Consider the following 21223-nt stretch of genomic DNA (forward strand, 5'->3'; position numbering starts at 1 on the left):
AGCCTCTCTCTCCTAAAAAAAATATAATGATGATTAAGAAATAGACATGTTACAAACTAAAGGAGTGTGCATAAGCATAAGGCACAATGAGAGGTGGAATAGTTAACTCCTTTTGAAAGAGAAATTGGGATGGAGGAATGGTTTATCATGTAAGTGGAAAAAATGATATTCTGAGAGTCTTCTCATGGATATGGGAAGAGGAATTCTGAGAGACATTATAAGTGATGAAGCTCTACACAGTATGGAGTATTTTAGTTGTAAATATTATTCTTGAGCCAACTGTTACCAGAGTTCTAAGGAATTCTTCAACATGAAAGAGAAAGCTATCACTAATTATCAGAGAAATGCAAATCAAAACTACAATGAGGTATCACCTCACACCAGTCAGAATGGCCATCATTCAAAAGTCCACAAATGACAAATGCTGGAGAGGCTGTGGAGAAAAGGGAACCCTCCTACACTGCTGGTGGGAATGCAGTTTGGTACAGCCACTGTGGAAAACAGGATGGAAATTCCTCAAAAGATTAGGAATAGACTTACCATATGACCCAGGAATCCCACTCCTGGACATATATCCAGAAGGAACCCTACCTCAAAATGACACCTGCACCCCAATGTTCATAGCAGCACTATTTACAATAGCCAAGACATGGAAACAGCCTAAATGTCCATCAACAGATGACTGGATAAAGAAGATGTGATATATTTATACAATGGAATACTACTAAGCCATAAAAACTGACAACATAACACCATTTGCAGCAACATGGATGTTCCTGGAGAATGTCATTCTAAGTGAAGTAAGCCAGAAAGAGAAAGAAAAACACCATATGAGATCACTCATATGTGGAATCTAAAAATAAATAAATAAATAAATAAATAAATAAATAAATAAATAAATAAAAACCAGAAACAGACTCATAGACATAGAATACAAACTTGTGGTTGCCAAGAGGGTGTGGGGTGGGAAGGGACACAATGGGATTTCAAAATGTAGAATAGATAAACAAGATTATACTGTATAGCACAGGGAAATATATACAAGATCTTGTGGTAGCTCACAGAGAAAAAAATATGTGACAATGAATATATGTATGTTCATGTATAACTGAAAAATTGTGCTCTACACTGGAATTTGAGACAGCATTGTAAAATGACTATAACTCAATAAAAAATGTTCAAAACAAAGAGAAAGCTGAACACTTGTGCACACACTCACACATACACATACATATTTACACACACACTCATACACAAAGAGTTAAAATAATTGGAAAAACGCAGTAAAGGGTATATTTAAAAATAGAATTTGCCTCTTCAAAGAAGTATGAGACATGATTAATCCACAACATAAATATCATGAGATATACAAAAAAACAACAGTGTCAGGTAACACTTTTGAAAATTAAAAAATATAATTAATAAAAAGAGTAAGTGAAAGTTTCTAAGACAAAGTAGGGGAAAACCCTACAGAATTAATTTTTAAAAAAGGACAGCAAGAATAATGTAATAAGATTGTTATTTGAAAGGATAGGAGAATTAGAGAAATAGCATAAGGAAACCAACATATGCTTATTGTCATTCCCAGAAAAATAATAATGGAGATAATATTATCAAAGAAAAGCTTTTTCAGAATTGATATATTTGAGCCACCATATTCAAACAGCATGAACAGTACACAGAAAAATAAATGAGAAATCTTTTATTTAAAGGCATTATCTTAAAAATTCTAAATGTCTGCTCGAAAACATTTTCTGAAAATTCTCAATATTGCCTATAAATACATGGTCCTAAGAATGTCTGGATGAAGAACGTATCGATAATGACAAGAACTGTATAAAGAGAAATACTCACTAAAATATCATCAGATTTCAGAATAATTTATATTTTTATATTTTAGCAATATATACTGGAAGATCAAACAATGCTGTCAGTCTTGTCACCACAGACACAAAGTGGGATGTAACTATGCTGAAGGAATGGGAAAAGCAAAAAAGAGATGGAAATAGTGTCATATGGAGGGAGAAGTTCTCCGTTCACAGTAACCAGAGTGACAAGTCAAGAGGTGCTATTTGTTATTTATTAATTATTTAAAAATTAGTATATTGGTAAAAATGTATTGATAAATAGAGGAAAATGTTTTAGAATAAGATAAAATATTTTCCTGGGGAATCAGGTGGGGTGGTTATGAAACCAGTGGTTCATCCTGAGGGCTACTGAGATCATCTTCTTGTTTACATGAATAAAATATTAAAGTAGTAGTGTAAAACCCACGGCACGGTTAACAATTTAAATCACAACTAACATTATGCTCAATGGTGAAAGACTGAAAGCTTTTCCTTTAAGGTCAAGGGCAAGACAAGAATGTCCACTTTTGTCACTTCTAATTAACATAGTACTGGAAGTACTAAAAAGTAGTTAGGCAAGTAAAACAAATTTAAAATATCCAAACTGTAAAGAAAATATTAAACTTATCTTGGTTCACAAATGGCATTATCTTACATGTAGACAAAAACATGTTAGGATTAATAAATAAATTCAGCAATGGTGCAGGATACAAAATCAGCTGTATTTCTATACACTAGTAATGTATGATACCAAGAAAAATGTAATTGAACAATTACATTTACCATATCATGAAATAGAATAAAATGTCTAGGAATAAAGTTAACAAAGAAGGCAAAAAACTTCTTCACTGAGAGTCGCAAAACATTGCTGAAAGAAATTGAAGACAAATGGCAAAGCATCCTGAGCTCCCGGATCAGAAAACTGAATATTGTTAAGATGTTAATACAAGCAAAAAACAGATGCAATGACATGTCTATCATAATCCCAAGAGGATTTTGAAGAAGTAGAAAAATACATCCTAAAATCCATACAAAATCTCAAGATACACAGAATAACCCAAATAATCATAAAAGAATTGGGGAATTCACTCTGATTCAAAACTCACGACAAAGCTACAATAACAAAGACTGTAGTATTGGCATAAAGACAAACATAAATCAACAAAATTAAATACAGATACAAAAAAACCCCAAAACCTTAACGTATATAATCAAATGGATTTTGACAAAGGTCTCAAACCTTCAAGTGTGAGTCTTCTCAACAAATATTGCCAGCATAATTTGAGATCCACATACATATAATGAAATTATATCATTATCTTACAGCATGCACAAAAATTAACTTAAATGGATGAAAAAGCTAAATACAAAGCTAAAACTATAAATTCTTAGAAGAAAACATAGAAGAAAATTTTCATGTTACTGGATTCAGCTCTGCATTCTTGGACATACCACCAAAAGCATGTGCAACAACAAAAATATAGATATATTGGACTTCAGCAAAACTAGAAACTTCTGTGCCTTGAAGACCTTTAACAGTAGAGTGAATAAGCAACCCACAGAATGGAAAATATTTGCAAAATGTATATCAGATGATGTTTTGAGATAGGGAATATATAAGAACTACAACTCAACAACAACAGAAAAAATAATTTAAAAATGGTAGGCACATTTGAATGAACATTTCTTCAAAGATATACAAATGGCCACGAAACACAAGAAAAGATAGCAACTAAAGTTATTAGGAAAATTAAAGTCAAAATTGCAACAAGATACCAGCTTTCACATTTGGGTGATGGCTAGTACTAAAAAAATACAGAAAATAAGTTTTTGCAAGAATGTGAAGAAATTAGAACATATGCCATGGTGGTGGAAATGCAGAATGGTGTAACCAGTGTGCAAAATGCTATTGCAATTTCAAAAATAAACACAGATTCACCATATGATCTGACAATGCACTTCTAAGTGTACGTCCAAAGTAAATGAATGTGGAACCTAGAAAAAATAAATGTACACCCATGCTCCTAGCTTTATTCACAATGGCTAAAAGGTGGAGACAGCACAAATGTCCATTGACAGATTAATGAATAAACAGAATATGGAATATATAAATATATAATCATAAAAAGGGAGGAAACTGAGAAATATAAAGTACTTTAGTCAGTTAAATTTTCAATTAAGAACTAAGGTGAAAAGAGTTTATATAATAAATAAAGCTAAAGCATATACTTTAGTTATTTGTAACAGCCCGTAAAAGAGAAGGCAAACTAGAGCGCAAAGGAAGAGAAGACATACCACATGCTGCATCACGGATGAAGCTGGCAGATGCAATGAAAATATGTCGGTCATGACAAGCCACATACATGATTCCACATATATGAGTTACCCAAGGTAGTCAAATTAGTATAGATGGAAGTAGAGCAGTGGTTACTGTGGACTGAGAGATGGGAGGAATGGAGAGTCAGTGTTTAATGGGTACCGAGTTTCAGAGTTTTATCTTACCCAATTGGGTAACATCCTTGTGTGATATGGGCAATGGTTGTACAGTAATGTCAATGCATTCAATATCATTGACCTTTTCACTTAAAAACTGATACAGTGGTAAACTTTATAGTATGCATATCTACCACAATAAAAAGTCAAAAATAGGATTTAAATGTAACTGAAATTATTTCACATTTGAAACTCCAAATATATTGCAGAAAACCTATAGCAGGGTCACGAACATGTGTAAAGGGATTGATCTGCGGATAATGCCTGGCGTTTGACAACTTTGCAAACAAAAAAGTGGGAGAACAAATTTTTTCCATATATGTCATTTGTATTCAACATGACATAGCATATTCAACTGATTCCAAATTATACAATTGTTATTAACTTAATTATTAAGTCAAAACACAATGTTTGAAATTAACAATGGAATAGTGATCATTCCTATCACACATATTTTATATAGGGTTCGTATAATAAAGATTCCATGAGTTAGTTAATATTATCACACTCTAAAAGTGAAAAAAATAAGCAAATAAGGGAAGCAAAGAATGACTCATCATATCTGATATTTGATTCCATGTATCGTGACTGCCAGAAGAGCATGTTTTTGGTTATGCATGTTGCACTGTTTAAGCATTCTGTCACATGATATTACTTAAAAGACTTACATTTGACAGGAGGGCAAATCTCAAATGTTGAGTATTAATTAGTCTTGAATACTTCCAGGTTTAAAGTGAAGTAGGTTTTTTCTTAGGTTAAAATAAATCCAAATAGCTTTTTTTTTTTTTGCCTTTTGTTTTTATCCACTGCAAGAACAATAAATATCCTACTTACAGTTACAAAATGTTTTCAATCTGTTTGATTTTTTAAAATTTCCCTTAAAAAATTGCAAACTAGGCATCAACATTAATGACATTACACAGAAGAGGAAAAAGCTATAAGGAAAAAAAAAAACCTGATGATGGTTATACATTAAGGATTAAAAACAAGCGGTGAATCTGGGCTATGTCCTACGTGGAAGAGAAAATAAAGGTTTAAACATGTATTGACCATTTCTATAGGTTGGCTCCTGGAATGTATCAGGATATGTTTCAGGATTAAATTGTATTTAATCTTTACCACTAATCTCTTGACCTTGACACTATCACTGATATTTTACAGACGACAAAATTGATCAGAGATTTGAAGTGAAATCTTAAGGAATCTTAGGGAATTTACTTTAAAATATATTATTGGAGTTCTGGATTCCCAGATTGTTATCTATCTATCTATCTATCTGTCTATCTAAATGCATCCCCTATGTCCCCTATCTTATTCCTCAAATATTAAATATTTTGAGTAACATATCTGAAATATGAGTGGGTCACTTTTTATTGACTGACACAAAAAATAACTGAAAAGGAAGAAAAATAAAAAATTAAAGATATTAAAAATGAAATTCTATATAGGAGGTAGAAGATCAAGAATGTATGTAAACGGTGTCTTAAAACACAAAGTTATTTCAATGTTTATAATTCACTCATTTTGACATATTCTATTTTCTAATACATACTAGCTTTAAGGTATTTTCACTTGACCCCACAACAACCACACACATTATGTTTAAAGTTGGTGTTTCAAAGCTTTTATTTCTTTATTTCTTAATTTTTAAATTTTATTTTATTTTATTTTTTATCTTTTTATTATTTTTTAATCAAAGCTTTTATTTTATTATTTTTTTAATCGAAGCTTTTAAATGAAATCCAATTCATGTTTTGCTCCCAATACAAAATTCTCTCTTCCTAGGAGATTTCACTTGCAAAAGAACAAGCATATTATCTGCTCTGTAATTCAGATGATAGATATACATATACTAGACGATAAATAAAATCATCCAAATGCTGCCCAAGTTTCAAAATGAATTGCGTATGACCATCTCTTAAAGGCAATGTTCATCAATTTCATTGCAGAATTTTCTTCTGTTTATAAATTGAAAATGAAACACTGGAAAAAGCCTCTTTTTAGTGATTCATATATATTTTATGAAACATGGTTTTTTAAACTATAGTTTTATTATTTAAAAGATTTTTGAAAAGAATCAGGCAGATATGAAGCGAGTTATTCAAGGCTGTATAGTGACCTAGTGAATGATTTGGAAAACATGGAAGGATGTCCTCCAGGGTCTAGATAATGCAGAATTTTCCACTGAAGCACAGATTTCTATTCATTCTCTTGGCTTTTGTTCAAAACTATTCTCAATGAAATATTTATTATTGATTACAAAATAAAGCCAGTGTGACTATTTCCAGAAGTGCAGCAAGAGTATGGATTTATCTAACAAGCCTTAAAATACCTTTGTTGGGAGTGTTAAAAGAAAATTTCAGAATTTTACAAGACTCTAAAAGCACAAAGACACTCTCCACCAGGTTTTACAGGAATTTGAATCACCTGCTGTTTTCTAAGATCTCTGAAGTAAACTAAAATGCTGGACTTCCCCAAACTAACCTTCCTTATTCTTCATGTATACGGCTGGGAAACCAGTAAACCAAGTTACCAGGTTACCAGGTCAATTTTTACCAAGGGTTCTCTGAATGCATTAGCTACAGGAAGTCATTTGTAATTCCTAAAAATCATCATACATCAATCCAAATATTTATAATAAGAATTATTTTGCATTGCCATCAATTATCTGGAATTTATAGCATTGTAAAACGGTTTGCATAGAATCAGAATCAAATTTCCCAGAAGAGTGTTCTCTGGATTCTATATAAGCAAAGTTCTCCAGGGCGGTACCTATACATGGAAATGTACATGAGAGTCTCTGTTCCTTCAAGTGTTTCCACAACAATGAAGAGTCAAAGGCTGCGTAATGGCTTATATTAATTTACTGGCTTAGGAATGTTGCTGACAGTATTTAATATTCAAGTAATATATTTTCAATTTTTGAAGGTATGCAGTCTGAGAACATTTTTTTTACAGTATAAAGAGATCTAGAATACACAGATATATTTGTGTGTGCATGTTTGTGTGTTTCCAATTTATTCAGTAAAATTTTACAATGGCAAATCAGCATTATTAGATAATTAAGTAGAAATATATTTTCAAAGACAGAAACTGATTTTTAAGAATATGTCCTCCAAATTTTGCTTTGCATATAAGAATGCATTTATTCTGCTTCATTACACAATTATACCAGAGGGAGTTTAGGTTTAAAACTAGACGTAATTCAAGCTCATCTATTTACAAGAAATATAAGCTTAAATAATTTACCCGCACCTCTGTTTTTATGTAGAACAGGTACAAAGAAACATGGTATATTACAAGCTATCAATGAGAGAAAACATAAAAACAGTGTATGCCTGAGTATAAAATACCATTGAAGGGAAGCTGTACAGTTCAGCATCTTTATCAATATCATTGTCATAACCATCATTTACATTCCCCTCACTTGCCTTCCGCTACTACTGCACGATTATATAGTTTTCAATTATTTCTGTATGCTATACCCATTTGATTTTCTCAAAACCTCTGCAAGTTGTTTTTTCAGATATTATTTTTTCACTCAAAATGTATTGATGTATGCAAGAAGTGAAAAGCAAAGAAATAAAATACAAAAGTTCAAAGTATAAGATATTTCAATTTTACATAGTTTGTGTTTAAAAATAGAAAAAAATGGGTAACTCTAAGCATATAGTTAGTTTCCTGGATTATTTTTAAAAGCTATCCTTCAAATTACATGCATATTATATAAATATTATTTATGTGTATAAATGACCCATATATATCCAAAGACAGGTAATACTAGCCTTTTTTTAACTTTCTCTATATATTCCATTTTATATTTTCATATAAAATCTAGGCAAGTATTTTCTAGGTTTTGATTAGAAACTGTGGACCCACGTAAGGTAAAAGAACAGGTAGGAAGCAGAAATACGATTACAATGGGTGTATGTAATCACTCTTCATTTATGAAAAAGAAAAATTTGCAAAAAGCAGGGAATAAGAAAGGCTGTCTTCCACACTCTTTTTTGGAAAGATTGGGACTCTTAGGTATTAGGTGTACTCCATGGGTATCACTTGAGTACATCCAAAGCCTACTGCAGTATCACCAGGCACTATCTCTTCGAAGACATCTCATTTGCCGTTCAGAAAGCACATCTATGAATCAGGTCAAAGACCACTTTCCATTGTCCATTTCATACACTAAAATTTTGCTGAACAGTTTTGTAAAAAGTGCAGCCACTCGCTCCCCCTCAAACTGCGTTTAAAATCTGTCTCTTAACCAACTCTTACACAGCTTACATCACTCATTTCCTAAACTGATCATCTTTCATTCTGAATGATTTCTATCCAAACACTAATAAACATTGCCAAAAAGTTCATAAGACAGAATCAGCACCTATGTGACCACACAGCATGCTTGCATGAAAACAAGTCTACTCCTTAAAAATATAATTTATGTTACCTACGCTATTTTAAAGCATTTTCGTCTTGGATACAATCTTTCCCTTATAGTGAGAATACATCACAGGCTGTGGATACAGTGAATCCTCCTTTCTTGGATAAATATTGTTTATCCTCCAACTTTCTTCTTTTTTTTTCTATATATGTCTTGTTTCAATTACAGCCAAATAAATTATTCTCATATTTGACATATTTTAATTCATTTAAACGTTTCTAATATACTTTATCATAAAATATCATAATTATTTTGAATTATATTTCAAAATGTGGTCCAGGTAAGGGTAGATCCATGCACTGTAATTCTGGAACCGTAGTTCATACACAGTATCAGCGGTTGCCTTTAGTAACTTTACTACATCATTTCACAGTTAATCGTTCCCAATCAGATCAATTGTCAGAATTATAAAATAACAAATTTTAGGTTTAAAAAGAGCTTCATGTTAAAAAAATGTGAATAAGTATTTGAATAGCGTATCTATTTTTCATCTTTAAGAGTAAATATTTTAGTATAAATTACTATATGTCTCGTTAAACCCACTTCAGTCAAAATTTCTTTTCGGAAGTCCCTGGCTAATGAGATGCCCGGATGTATTAATTGCTTGGTATAAACAGAAGTATTTAATTCTGAATATACTCCTTTTAAGTGCTTCCTGAAGAGTCCTTCCTCTTCTGTGGTAAACAACAGTAAAAATACAATTAGTATTAGTACCTTTTATTATATCCGCACTTTCGCAAACTCACTGCTTTGATTAGCTGTCAGTGGTCTAGCCATCATCGCATAAACAATGTCATTTCCGGAGTAAACTTCTTTGAAAAATGTCTAAACAAATGTATATATTAATCTTTTATCTGTACAGTTGACATTTCAAATACCTCCATGGAAACTCAGGAGCAACAATGATTTGATTCTAGGCTTTCTTTACCAGAGAAGATTCTATTCATTTTTTTTTTTTTTTGGTATTCACCCAAGAATGTCCACTGAGACTCAGGAAATGTAGGCTAAGTCACTAACAGTCCAGGATGGCTATCAGCCAAGTTTGGGGAAGGAGTTCTGATAACTTCTACAGACGTTTTCACTGGTGTGTCAATGGTCAGTTCACTGGAGAAAGAAACAAATTATTTTTTCAGATTCTTCCAATATTATTACGTCTGTAAACTTTCATATTGTTCATTAAGTGCACAGAAATACATGTCTGCATATATTAGTTTCCCAGTTTTGATTATATTGGTCAAATCAAATAAACCAATGTGGTTAATTTAATTAAAATGTATAAATGGAAATTCTTAAAATTTCAAGTATACAGTAGTTTACTTTAGGTACTACGTATTTTCAATTGTTTTCATTCAGATGGAAATATCCATAAAGTATAAAAAATGTTTCACATATTAAACTACATAATGAAAATATTTGTTGCAATGTTATCTAGAAAATATTCAACAATGCAATTTTATTGCAGATTATAATTTAAGTATGTTTATATTTCTCATTGTTTCCAGTGAGTTAATTAATTGTACCTTTTACTTGAGAATGACTATTATTAACCTATTTTAAATTTTAAAAATGATTTTATAAATGTGATATTTGAAATAAAACATCTCATTGAAGACTTCTTTATGTTTATTTTGAGTAATTTGGGCTTCATGAATCTGGATGTTCATTTTCTTCCCCTGATTTGGGATTTTCTTTTTTTTTGTCATTATTACTTTAAAAAGTCTTTCTGGCCCCTTTCTCTTTCTCTGCTCCTTCCAGAATTCCCATAATGTGTATATTGATGGCTTATGTATTCCCATATGTGCTAACAGCTTTTTTCACTCTTTTTCTATTTTGATTACTCTGACCGGGTAATTTCAAATCATCTATCTTTCATCTCACAGTTTCTTTCATTTGTGTGATCAAGTCTAGGGTTTTGTCTCTATATTTTCAGTTCAGTTATTGTGTTCTTCATTTCTAGAATTTGCTTGATTCTTTTCAAATTTTCTTTTCAAAATTTCAAAATTCTTTTCAAAATTTCAAAATTTTCTAATCTTGTTTCAATATTGTTTTTCTAATTTTTTTTTCTTGTCTCTATTCTCTCATAGCTCACAAAGCTTCTTTAAGATGAATATTCTGAATTCTTTGCCAGGCATGTATTAGATCTCCAATTTTTTAGGGTTAGTTGCTGGTGCCTTATCTTGGCATTTGGTAGTGTTGTGTTTCTCTGACACTTGTGAACCTTGCTGTCTAGAAATTGATGTTTGCATATTTGAACAAGTAGTCACAATTTCTAGTCTTTACAACCTGGCTCTTACAGGGAAGTCCTCTCACCATTTAAGTCCAGCAGAGATTTGGGGCTGGGGCAGGCAGCAGTGTGGGCAGGCTTGCTCACAGCATCTGTGGGTATGTGGGCTTGATGTTTGGGTCTACATTAAAATTATATGCTCACTTGACTTTCTTTTCTCCAGCGGAGAGATCTAAAGAAGAGGAAATGGGGGATGGATACACCTCAAGTGGTAGAGTGCATATTTAGCATGCATGAGGTCCTGAGTTCAATCTCAAGTATTGCCTCTAAAATCAGTCAATCAATCAATCAATCAAGTTACCCTCCCCCCCCAAAATAAAATAAATTTAAAAAAAAAAAAAGAAGAGGAAAAACCTGTCCCGTGAGTCATGGTACTAGGTAAAGAGTGACTCAGGTAGAGTATAAAGCTCTTCCTACCTTCTTCAATGCAAATTTTCTAATTTCGGTGCTCCACTTGAGTCTATAAACTGTCCTTTGTAAAAGCGTGTTTTTGAATGAATGATTATTTATATTCATGTTTCTTTGAAGGGATTCAGGCTGGAATCTTCTATTCCACCATCTTACTGACACCATAACCATGTGCGAACAGGTCAAGACAGCCCCGTATTCAGTCAAAGAAGCACTGAGCAAGTCCCTCATAGACCACCAAACGCCAGCAAATGCAGATGAAAATTTGATTCTGAAATGCCCCTATAAGCTGAAAAAGTGCACCAAAAAGAGGTGGATATTGTGGGCTTTTGAATGATGGCCATTCCGACTGGTGTGAAGGGATACCTCATTGTAGTTTTGATTTGTATTTCTCTGAATTACTGCCATTGAACATTTTTTCATGTGCCTATTGACCATTTGTATGTTTTCATTGGAGAATTGCTTGTTTAGGTCTTCTGCCCATTTTTGAATTAGGTTATTTGCTTTTTTCTTAAGCTGTGTCAGCTGTTTATATATTCTGAAAATTAAGACCTTGTCAATCTCTTCTTTTGCAAATATTTTCTCTCATTCCATAGACTGTTGTTTTGTTTTGCTCATAGTTTTGTTTTCTGTGCAAAAGCTTATAAATTTTAATTAGGTCCTATTTGTTTATTCTTCCTTTTAATTCTACTTCCTGGGTAGCCTGCCCTAGGAGAACATCGCCAAGATTTATGTCAGAGAATGTTTTGCCTATGTTTTCTTCTAGGAGGTTTATAGTACCTTGTCTTATGTTTAAGTCTTTAAGCCGTACTGAGTTTATTTTCAAGTATGGTGTGTGGGGGTATTCTAATGTCATTGATTTACACGCAACTGTCCAATTTTCCCAACACTATTTGCTGAAGAAACTGTGTTTACTCCGTTGTATATTCTTGCCTCCTTTGTCAAAGAATAATTGACCAAAAGCCTGTGGGTTTATTTCTGAGCTCTCTATTCTGTTCCATTGATCCATATGTCTGTTTTGTACCAATACCAAGTAGTTTTGATTATTGTAGCTCTGTAGTATTGTCTGAAGTCTAGAAAGTTTATTCCTCCAGCTTCATTTTTTTCTCTTCAGTATTGCTTTCGCAATCCTGTGTCTTTTAGGTTTCATATAGATCTCACTGTAGTTTTGATTTGCATTTCTCTAATAATGAGTGATGTTGAGCATCTTTTCATGTGGCTGTTGGTCATCTGGATGTCTTCTTTGGAGAGATGTCTCTTTAGATCTTCTGCCAATTTTTCAATTGAGTTGCTTGTTTTTGATATTAAGGTGTATGAGCAGTTTGTATACTTCTCATATTAGTCCTTCATTGGTCAATATTTGCAAATATTTTTTCCCATTCTGTAGGTTGCCTTTTTGTTTTGTTGATGGTATCCTTTGCTGTGTAAAAGCTTTTAAGTTTAATTAGATTCCATTTGTTTATTTTTGCTTTTATTTCCATTAATCTAGGAACTGGTTAAAAATGTGTTTCTGTGATTTGTGTCAAATAATGTTCAGCCTATGTTTTCCTCTGGGAGTTGTATAGTATTGGTCTTACATTTAGGTCTTTATTCCATGTTGAGTGTATTTTTGCACATGGTGGTAGAGAACGTTCTAATTCCAGTCTGTTACAGGTAGCTGTCTGGTTTGCCCAGCACCACTTGAGGAGACTGCCTTTTCTCCATTGTATATTCTTGTCCACCTTGTTGTAGATTAATTGACCATAAATATGTGGGCTTATTTCTGGATTTTCCTGTTCCGCTGATTTTCATTTCTATTTCTGTGCCAGTACCATATTGTTTTGATTGCTGTAGCTTTGTAGTATAGTCTGAAGTCAGGGAGCATAATTTTATCCGTTCTATTCTCCTTTTTCAAGACTGACTTAGCTATTTGGGGTCTTTTGTGTTTCCAGACAAATTTGAACATTTTTTTCCAGCTCTATGAAAAATGTCATTGGTAATTTGATAGAGATCGCATTGAATCTGTATATTGCCTTAGACAGTATGACCATTTTAACAATATTGATTCTTCCAATCCAAGAACACATATATCTTTCCATCTGATTATGTCATCTTCAATTTCTTTCATCAGTGTCTTATAGTTTTTGGAGTACAGATCCTTTGCCTCCTTGAGTATGTTTATTCCTAAGTGTTTCATTCTTTTTTGTGTGATGGTAAATGGAATCGTTTCCTTAATTTCTTTTTCTGCTACTTTGATGTTAGAGTATAGAAATGCAACTGATTTCTGTGTATTAACTGTGATTCCTGCAACTTTACCAGATTCATTGATGAGCTCTAGCAGATTTCTGGTCACTTCTTTAAGGTTTTCTATGTATAATATCATATCATCTGTGAAAAGTGACAGTTTTACTTCTTGTTTTCTGATTTGGATTCCCTTTATATCTTTTTCTTCTCTGATTGCTAAGGCTAGGACTTCCAAAAGTATATTGAATAAGAGTGGCAAGAGTGGGCATCCTTGTCTTGTTCCTGATCATAGAGGAAATGCTTTCAGCTTTTCACCATTAAGTATAAAGTGAATTGTGGGTTTGTCATATATGGTCTTTATTATATTGAGGTATGTTCGGTCTATGTTACTTTTTAGATAGTTTTTTTCATAAATAGATGCTGAGTTCTATCAAAAGCTTTTTCTGCGGCTATTGAGATGATCATATGGTTCTTATTCTTCAGTTTGTGAATGTGGTGTATCATACTGATTAATTTGAAGATATTGAAAAATTCTTGCATCCATGGGATAAATCCCACTGAATCATGGTATATGATCCTTTTAATGTATTGTTGCACTTAATTTGCTAGTATTTTGTTGACGATTTTTGCACCTATAGTCATAGGTGATATTGGCCTATAATTTTCTTTTCTGTGATATATTTGTCTGGTTTTGTTGTCAGCGTAATGGTGGCCACATAGAATGAGCTCGGAAGGGTTCCTTTCTCTGCAAATTTTTTGGAATACTTTGAGAAGGATAGGTGCTAATTCTTCTCTAAATGTTTGGTACAATTCACCTGTGAAACCACCTGGTCCTGGACTTCTGTTTATGGGGAGTTTTTAAATTACTGATTCAATTTCAGTACTGGTGATTGGTCTACTAATATTTTCTGTTTCTTCCTGACTTAGTCTTGGCAAATTGTACTTTCTAAGAAATTGGCCATTTCTTCTAGGTTTTCCTTTTTGTTGGCGTCTAGTTGTGATCCCTTGTATTTCTGTGGTGTCAGTTGTGTCGTTTCCTTTTTCATTTCTGATTTTATTAAATTGGGCCCTCTCCCTTTTTTTCCTGATGAGTCTGACTAAAGCTTTATCAATTTTGTTTATCTTTTCGGAGAACCAGCTTTTAGTTTCATTGATCTTTTCTGTTTTTTAATCTCTATTTCATTTATTTCTGCTCTGATCTTTATGGTTTATTTTCTTCTACTAACTTTTTTAAAATTGAAGCACAGTCAGTTACAATGTGTCAATATCTGATGTGCAACACAATGTCCATGTCATGCATATACATACATATATTCATCTTCATAGTCTTCTTCATTAAAGGCTTTTACAAGATATTGAATATAGTTCCCTGTGTTATACAGAATAAATTTTTTTTAAATCTATTTTTATATGTAGTGGTTAACATTTGCAAAACTCAAATTCCCAAATTTGTCCCTTACCACCCCCTTTCCCTGATAATCATAAGATTGTTTGCTATGTCTGGGAGTCTGTTTCTGTTTTGTAGAGGCGTTCATAGTGTTTATTTTCCTTTTTTTTTTTTTTTAGATTCCGCATTTGAGTGATATCTTATGGTATTTTTCTTTCTATTTCTGGCTTACTTCACTTAGAATGATGATCTCTAGGTCCATCCATGTTGCTATAAATTGCATTATTTTATTCTTGTTTATGGCTGAGTAGTATTCCATTGTATAAATATACCACAACTTCTTTATCCAGTCATCTTCATCTTTTGATGGACATTTAGTTTGTTTCCACTATTGTAAGCAGTGTTGCTATGAACACTGAGGTGCCTGTGTCTTTTCAAATTACAGCTCCCTCTGGATATATACCCGGGAGTGGGATTGCTGAATCATATGGTAAGTTTATTGACAAAATGAAAATAAAATATACAAAATGGGAGAAATATTTGCAAGTACTATGAATGATAAGTGGTAAATATCCAAAATATATAAAAAGCTCACACAACTCTATATCAAAAAAAAGTGGGTAGAAGACATGAATAGACATTTTTTCCCAAGAGACATTCAGATGGCTAGTGGGTACATGAAAAACATGTTCAACATGACTAAATATTAGAGCAATGCAGATCAAAACAACAGTGAGGTATCACTTAACACTTCTCAGGATGGCTATCATCTACAAGTCTACAAATTACAAATGAGGTATGGAACTAGCCTAAGTGTCTGTTAATTTGTTAACGGATGAATGAGAAAGTGTATATATATATATATATAATGGAATATTATTCAGTCATAAGAAAAAAAAGGAAGTCCCGCCATTTGCAATAACATCAATGGACCTTGAGGTCCTTATGCTAAGATAAGCCAGAGAAAGAAAGAAAAATACTGTAGAATATTACTTATATGTGAAATCTAAAAGAGCTGAACTGACAGAAATAATAGAGCAGTGGTTATAAGGAGCCTGTGGGGCAGTTAGGGACATTGGAGAACTGTTGGTCAAAGGGTGCACTTTTGCAACAAGAAGATGAGTAAGTTCTGGAGCTCTGATGCACATCATTGTGATATATACTATAAATACCTAAGGGAAAATATCTGAAGTTTTTCCACCATAAAATAAAACGATAATTATATGATGTGATGGAAGTATTAGCTAATGCTATGGTGGTAATTATAATATTTAAATGTATTAAATTGATACATTTAATACATTAACACATCAAACTTGTACAATGTTATGCACCAATTGTATCCTAATCAAAATATTAGAACCAAAACAAAAAGACCATTATTACTCCATTTATTTCATAAACACTTCTTGGAATATACACATACACAGTATTTTTAGAGTTGATATATTCCCAAACAGTATTACAAGCACAGCTTTTTAAGTTGTTTGATCTCAATCAGTAAGGAGTTCCTGCAGTCAAATTTTCTGTACGAATATACATAGTCCTATCAGTCTCCTCAAGGCCCCGATGACTTCTTTATTCCTCAGGCTGTAGATAAATGGGTTCAGAAGAGGTGTGATCATGGTATAAAACACAGCTACTGTCTTATCCTCTTCAGGTGAATGCAGGGAGTGAGGCCTGGTATAGGTGGAGAGAGTGGTCATGTAGAACAGACTTGCCACAAGCAGGTGAGAGGAACAAGTGGAGATCGCTTTTGTCTGTCCTTTTCCTGAACTCATCTGGAAAACCACAGAGAGCACGCAGGCATAGGAAGCCACAATGGCCGTGAATGGTAACAACAGAATAATAAGGCTGCTCGGGAGGATCGTATGTTCATACTGAGAAGTGTGCTGACACACCAATGGCAACAGGGATGGGACTTCACAGAAGAAGTGGTTGATGAGTCGAGATGGACAGAAGGGAAGTTGAAATACATACACCGTATGTATTAAAGAGTTGACAGAACAACTGGCCCACACACACATGACCGTGAACCAACAGATCCTCTTGCTCATGAGCACAGGGTAACGTAAAGGATGACAGATGGCCACGTAGCGATCATAAGACATGAACCCAAGAAGAAGGGCTTCAGTTCCGCCAAGGACCGTGAACACAAATGTCTGAATCTCACAGCCTAGAAAAGTGATGGTCTTACTATTGGACAGAAAGTTAACTGCCATCTTGGGCACAGTGGTGGAGATGTACATCATGTCAATGAAAGAGAGCTGACTGAGGAGAAAGTACATTGGAGTGTGGAGTCTGGGATCCATTCGAATGAGAAGAATCAGTGTGATGTTCCCCGTCAGAGCCACTGAAAACAGGATGGCAATGGCAATGAAGAGGAAAGAGTCCGTTGGACGTAGATGAAGATGGAGCTTCCATAGTAAAGTGTTACCACTGTGATATGCGACACACAGGTGGAGAAAGCTTTCTGCCGTCCCTGGACAGAGGGAATTCTCAAGATTGTAATGATAATGTACGTGTAAGACAGTCCTGTCAGGAGCAAGGAACCCAGTACCAACACAGCAGAGGAGACAAAGTCAGCCAGTTCAGCCAGAGAGATATCCGCACAGACCAGCTTTAGCACAGGGGCACTGTCACAGAAAAAGTGATTGATTACATTTGGCCCACAAAAGGGCAGAGGAGCACTTAATATTGCTGATGCCAAAATTGACAAAAATGCACCCCCGTAAGATCCCAGAAGCAATGATACGCATGTTTTCTTGTTCATGATGATGATATACCTTAGTGGGTTGCAGGTGGCAACGTACCGATCGAAGGACATGACAGCCAAGAGGAAGAATTCTGTGGATCCCAAGAGAAAGTAGAAGAAAGACTGTGCAAGGCACCCCATGAAGGATATTGCTTTGGTGAGAGAAAGTGTGTTGGCCAGCATCTTAGGCACCACTGTGGACGTAATGGCAACCTCTAGAAAAGAAAGATTGGATACAAAGAAATACATGGGTGAATGCAGAGCAATTAGTGCTTGGAAGCCAGGGACACAGTTAAACATCCTGCAATGCACAGGGCACCCTGAATGTCAGTAGTGCCAAAGCTGAAAAGCCATGCTCTACAACCGAGTTACCTGAATTCTGTTTATAGTTCTACCACTTCAAAGTTTGACAAATTACGGTACTTTCCTGTGCCTCAGTTTTGCCCTGTGGAAAATGAGACTAATACTAACACCTACCTCCTAAGGCTGTTGTGAGACTCAAACGGATTAATACATGTAAAGAGCTTAGGCTCCTGCCTGGTACACAGTTAAGTTCTCCTTAAATGTAAGCTGTTATCTCTCCTAAACCTGGCTAAGCATCAGAATCGCTTTAAGACCTTGTCTAGTAACAGATTCCCAAGCCCTGCCTCAGTTGTACTGGATCTGAATCTTTGGAATTTGGAATCCAGGAATCTGTGAGGTTTTTAGAGTTCCCCGACTTATTCTGATGATCAGCGAAGTTTGGGAGTGATTACTCTGAAGCACTGCTGTGAGGAGTGGTCTTCAGACCAACCGCGTCAGCAGCAGCTCAGAGCAGTGCCACCCAAACTCCAGTGTGCACACGAACCACCTGGGAACATTGACAATGCAGGTTCCGATTCAGGAGTCTGGGTGGTACCTGAGATTGTGCTTTCCCAACAAGCCCCCAGGTGAGGCCGATGCTGCTGGTCCTCTGAGCACACTTTGAGTCACAACACTCTAAAAGTCCTTTATACATGCATGTTGTGGTTTCCAAGCACTCAGTAATGCTGCTGACCACAAAGCCTGTTGAATGCCAAAGGGCTGAGCTTCCACCATTTCTCCTTTTCAAGAGCCAAAAGCAAGGCAAAGATAGGATGCAGCGTGTGAACTCTGCAGGTAGTCTTTATCACATGAGGGCCCCCCTGCCCAAGCAACCGTGGAAACCCCCCAGGAGATCAATGCTCCCCTGGCTGGGAAAGTGTCTCCCTGCTCCCAGAAAGAAGAAAAACCTTCAGAGGCTCCTGGGGTCCCATTTGCTGTCAATAACCTGGAGATTATCTTGTTTACAGTGAAGTTTTAGTGGTTGCTCCCTACCATGGTTAGTGTCTGTTGAAGAGCATTGCTCTCAAGTGTCGGATCTCACCAGCCTCCAGGATTCTGTGTCCTAGGAGAGACAAAGATAGGACTGGACCGGGAAGTCCTTTAATTCAGTAGCTTTTCAAAGTGTGCCTCCATGCCTCTGATGGTACAAGTGATAAACTTAGTGGTGAGATGAGTAATGCTTGTTTACTTTCTTAAATTATGTATTTGTGTTGATATGTTCTATTCATGGTGATTTAGAGTTGCACTATAATACTTCTTCCTAAAATCAATTTCCCTTTAAAACAGACTTGATGAGAAAAATAATACAGGTAGAACATATATATGATAAATGACTTTCATTTCAGACATGCTGTTTTAGTTCAACTTCCTTGTTTTATAGAAGGAGAAACTAAAGCAAGAGAGGCCCTCAACCTCAATTTTCTTATCCTTAAAGATAATAATCCCTGCTTTCAGGATTGTGGTGAGAATTAAACAGTGCGTTTAAAGCACTTTGCATATTGCCTGGCCTATCATACGAACCAAAGTAATAATAGCTGCTCACATTATCTGTATTAGATAAGGGACCTTGTTAATATGACCACCATTAGTCTTTCTGAGCCTCTGGCTCCCCATCTGTAAAGTGAAGGCATCAGATGAGAGGACTGAGCATCTCTGGCCATCCAGCTCCCTCATCCTTTAACATGCCAGAGAAGAAAATACCTGACAGAAAGCTATGGGGTGTTAAACAAATCTGCTTTTTTCAATGGACCTCATTTTGTCCATCTATAGAATGGGAGACCTGAAAACATCTGTATGACAATCCCAGCCAACAAGTAAACCTACTTAAACACCATGGTGTCCATATTTAAAATCTGTTTACTTTGGTATGCTCTTAATTGGCACGTTTGGGTGCTAGATCTGTTTTCATCCAGCAGTGGAAAAAAGTCAGCACTAAAAGGGAACTTAGCAAAGGTTTTCAAATATTTTCTTATCCTTTGAACTTTTGAGTGAAATCACAAGAGGAACACAATCTTTAAAACACATCAGTTATTCTCATATAGCTCAGAAAAAAATACATGCACACCACATATGGGTGGGGTGTGTGTGTGTGTATATATGTATGTAGTATATATATGTAAAATGCACTCACATCTACACACAGAAACTGAGGGCTAGAAGCAATCTAGTCTAAGAGCATTAGGCTGTCAAATCCCAAAGCCAAGGCTTAAGCCCTCATCTCTCAGCTTCCAGACCAAATGTCCCATGTCAGTTGCTCCTTCTGGTCTTCCTCTTTTATCTTCAGTTTTCTTTTTAGTTCTACTTTTGACAGGATTATCTCTGGATCTCCCCATCACCAACTGCCCCACTGCTCCCTACACACACACATTTCACACCCCCCACACACACACCCCACTCCTCCCAACACACGAGTAAGGCTGCCTGAACCATTATTCGGAGCTGATGCCCCCACACTACTACTCTGAGATACAGAATTACTGATTATAGACAGCTGGAGCTGGAATAAAGGATGAGCATTGTAGAGAGTTTTCTAGACAACTAACTCATACCATGTATAAGGAAACAATTTCTTCAGTCCAGGTGCCAGTGCAATTTATATTCCTTTTCCATCCTTTGGACAGGAGCTGCTGCATATTTTGGTGTATAAGAAAGTCTCCCCTCTACCCCCACACAAAAGGAACCGAAGATTATACTGTAGTCTGCACACCTGTGCTTCCAGACCTAAAATTAGGGAAGGTGCTCCTCCTGGTGGTCAGAGCCCAAAGCACAAGTCCTGCAAAGACATCAGCTTATATATTTTATCAGTAATGTCTATAACAGCAACATTTTATCGGTAATTTCTATTATCATCAACCCTGGCCACAGGGCTGCTCAGAGGTGGAGTCCTTCCTGCGCATGGAAGAGGATACCTGAGTGTGGCTGGCTGGACTCAAAGTCCCCTAAGGTCTTTTTAGTGGTTGACATTGTTATAATTCAGCAGTTTGTTGTACCTAGTGGCACCACGTATTGGAGTTTGCTTTTTCTTTTCCTCTGTCAAACTTTTTCA

At 35.0% G+C, this 21223-nt stretch overlaps 2 protein-coding genes across 4 annotated transcripts in view; one reads left to right on the top strand and one right to left on the bottom strand.

The window, feature by feature from the left end:
* LOC102540475 (proton-coupled amino acid transporter 2) overlaps positions 1–21223 on the top strand; it is a 135120-nt gene that overhangs the window by 75530 nt on the left and 38367 nt on the right. The window lies entirely within an intron of this gene.
* Positions 16598–21141, bottom strand: LOC102528095 (olfactory receptor 2AK2-like). The gene is made up of 4 exons (XM_072951685.1): positions 21087–21141; positions 17894–18050; positions 17641–17716; positions 16598–17497 (listed from the first exon to the last, which is right to left on the bottom strand). The coding sequence occupies exons 1-4, from the start codon at positions 21139–21141 to the stop codon at positions 16598–16600; spliced, it is 1188 nt and encodes a 395-aa protein (XP_072807786.1).

Source organism: Vicugna pacos, chromosome 3 (assembly GCF_048564905.1).
Source record: "Vicugna pacos chromosome 3, VicPac4, whole genome shotgun sequence".
Classification (NCBI taxonomy): domain Eukaryota; kingdom Metazoa; phylum Chordata; class Mammalia; order Artiodactyla; family Camelidae; genus Vicugna; species Vicugna pacos.

What these genes read in the sequence shown, in the direction of transcription:
- LOC102528095 (XM_072951685.1), bottom strand. Translation starts at nt 21,141, where the DNA reads ATGTCAACCACTAAAAAGACCTTAGGGGACTTTGAGTCCAGCCAGCCA. An exon ending in GTCCAGCCAGCCACACTCAG is followed by an intron (nt 18,051 to 21,086) that starts GTATCCTCTTCC and finishes TTTCTTTTCTAG; the next exon opens with AGGTTGCCATTACGTCCACA. An exon ending in GCTGTCATGTCCTTCGATCG is followed by an intron (nt 17,717 to 17,893) that starts GTACGTTGCCAC and finishes TTTCTGTGACAG; the next exon opens with TGCCCCTGTGCTAAAGCTGG.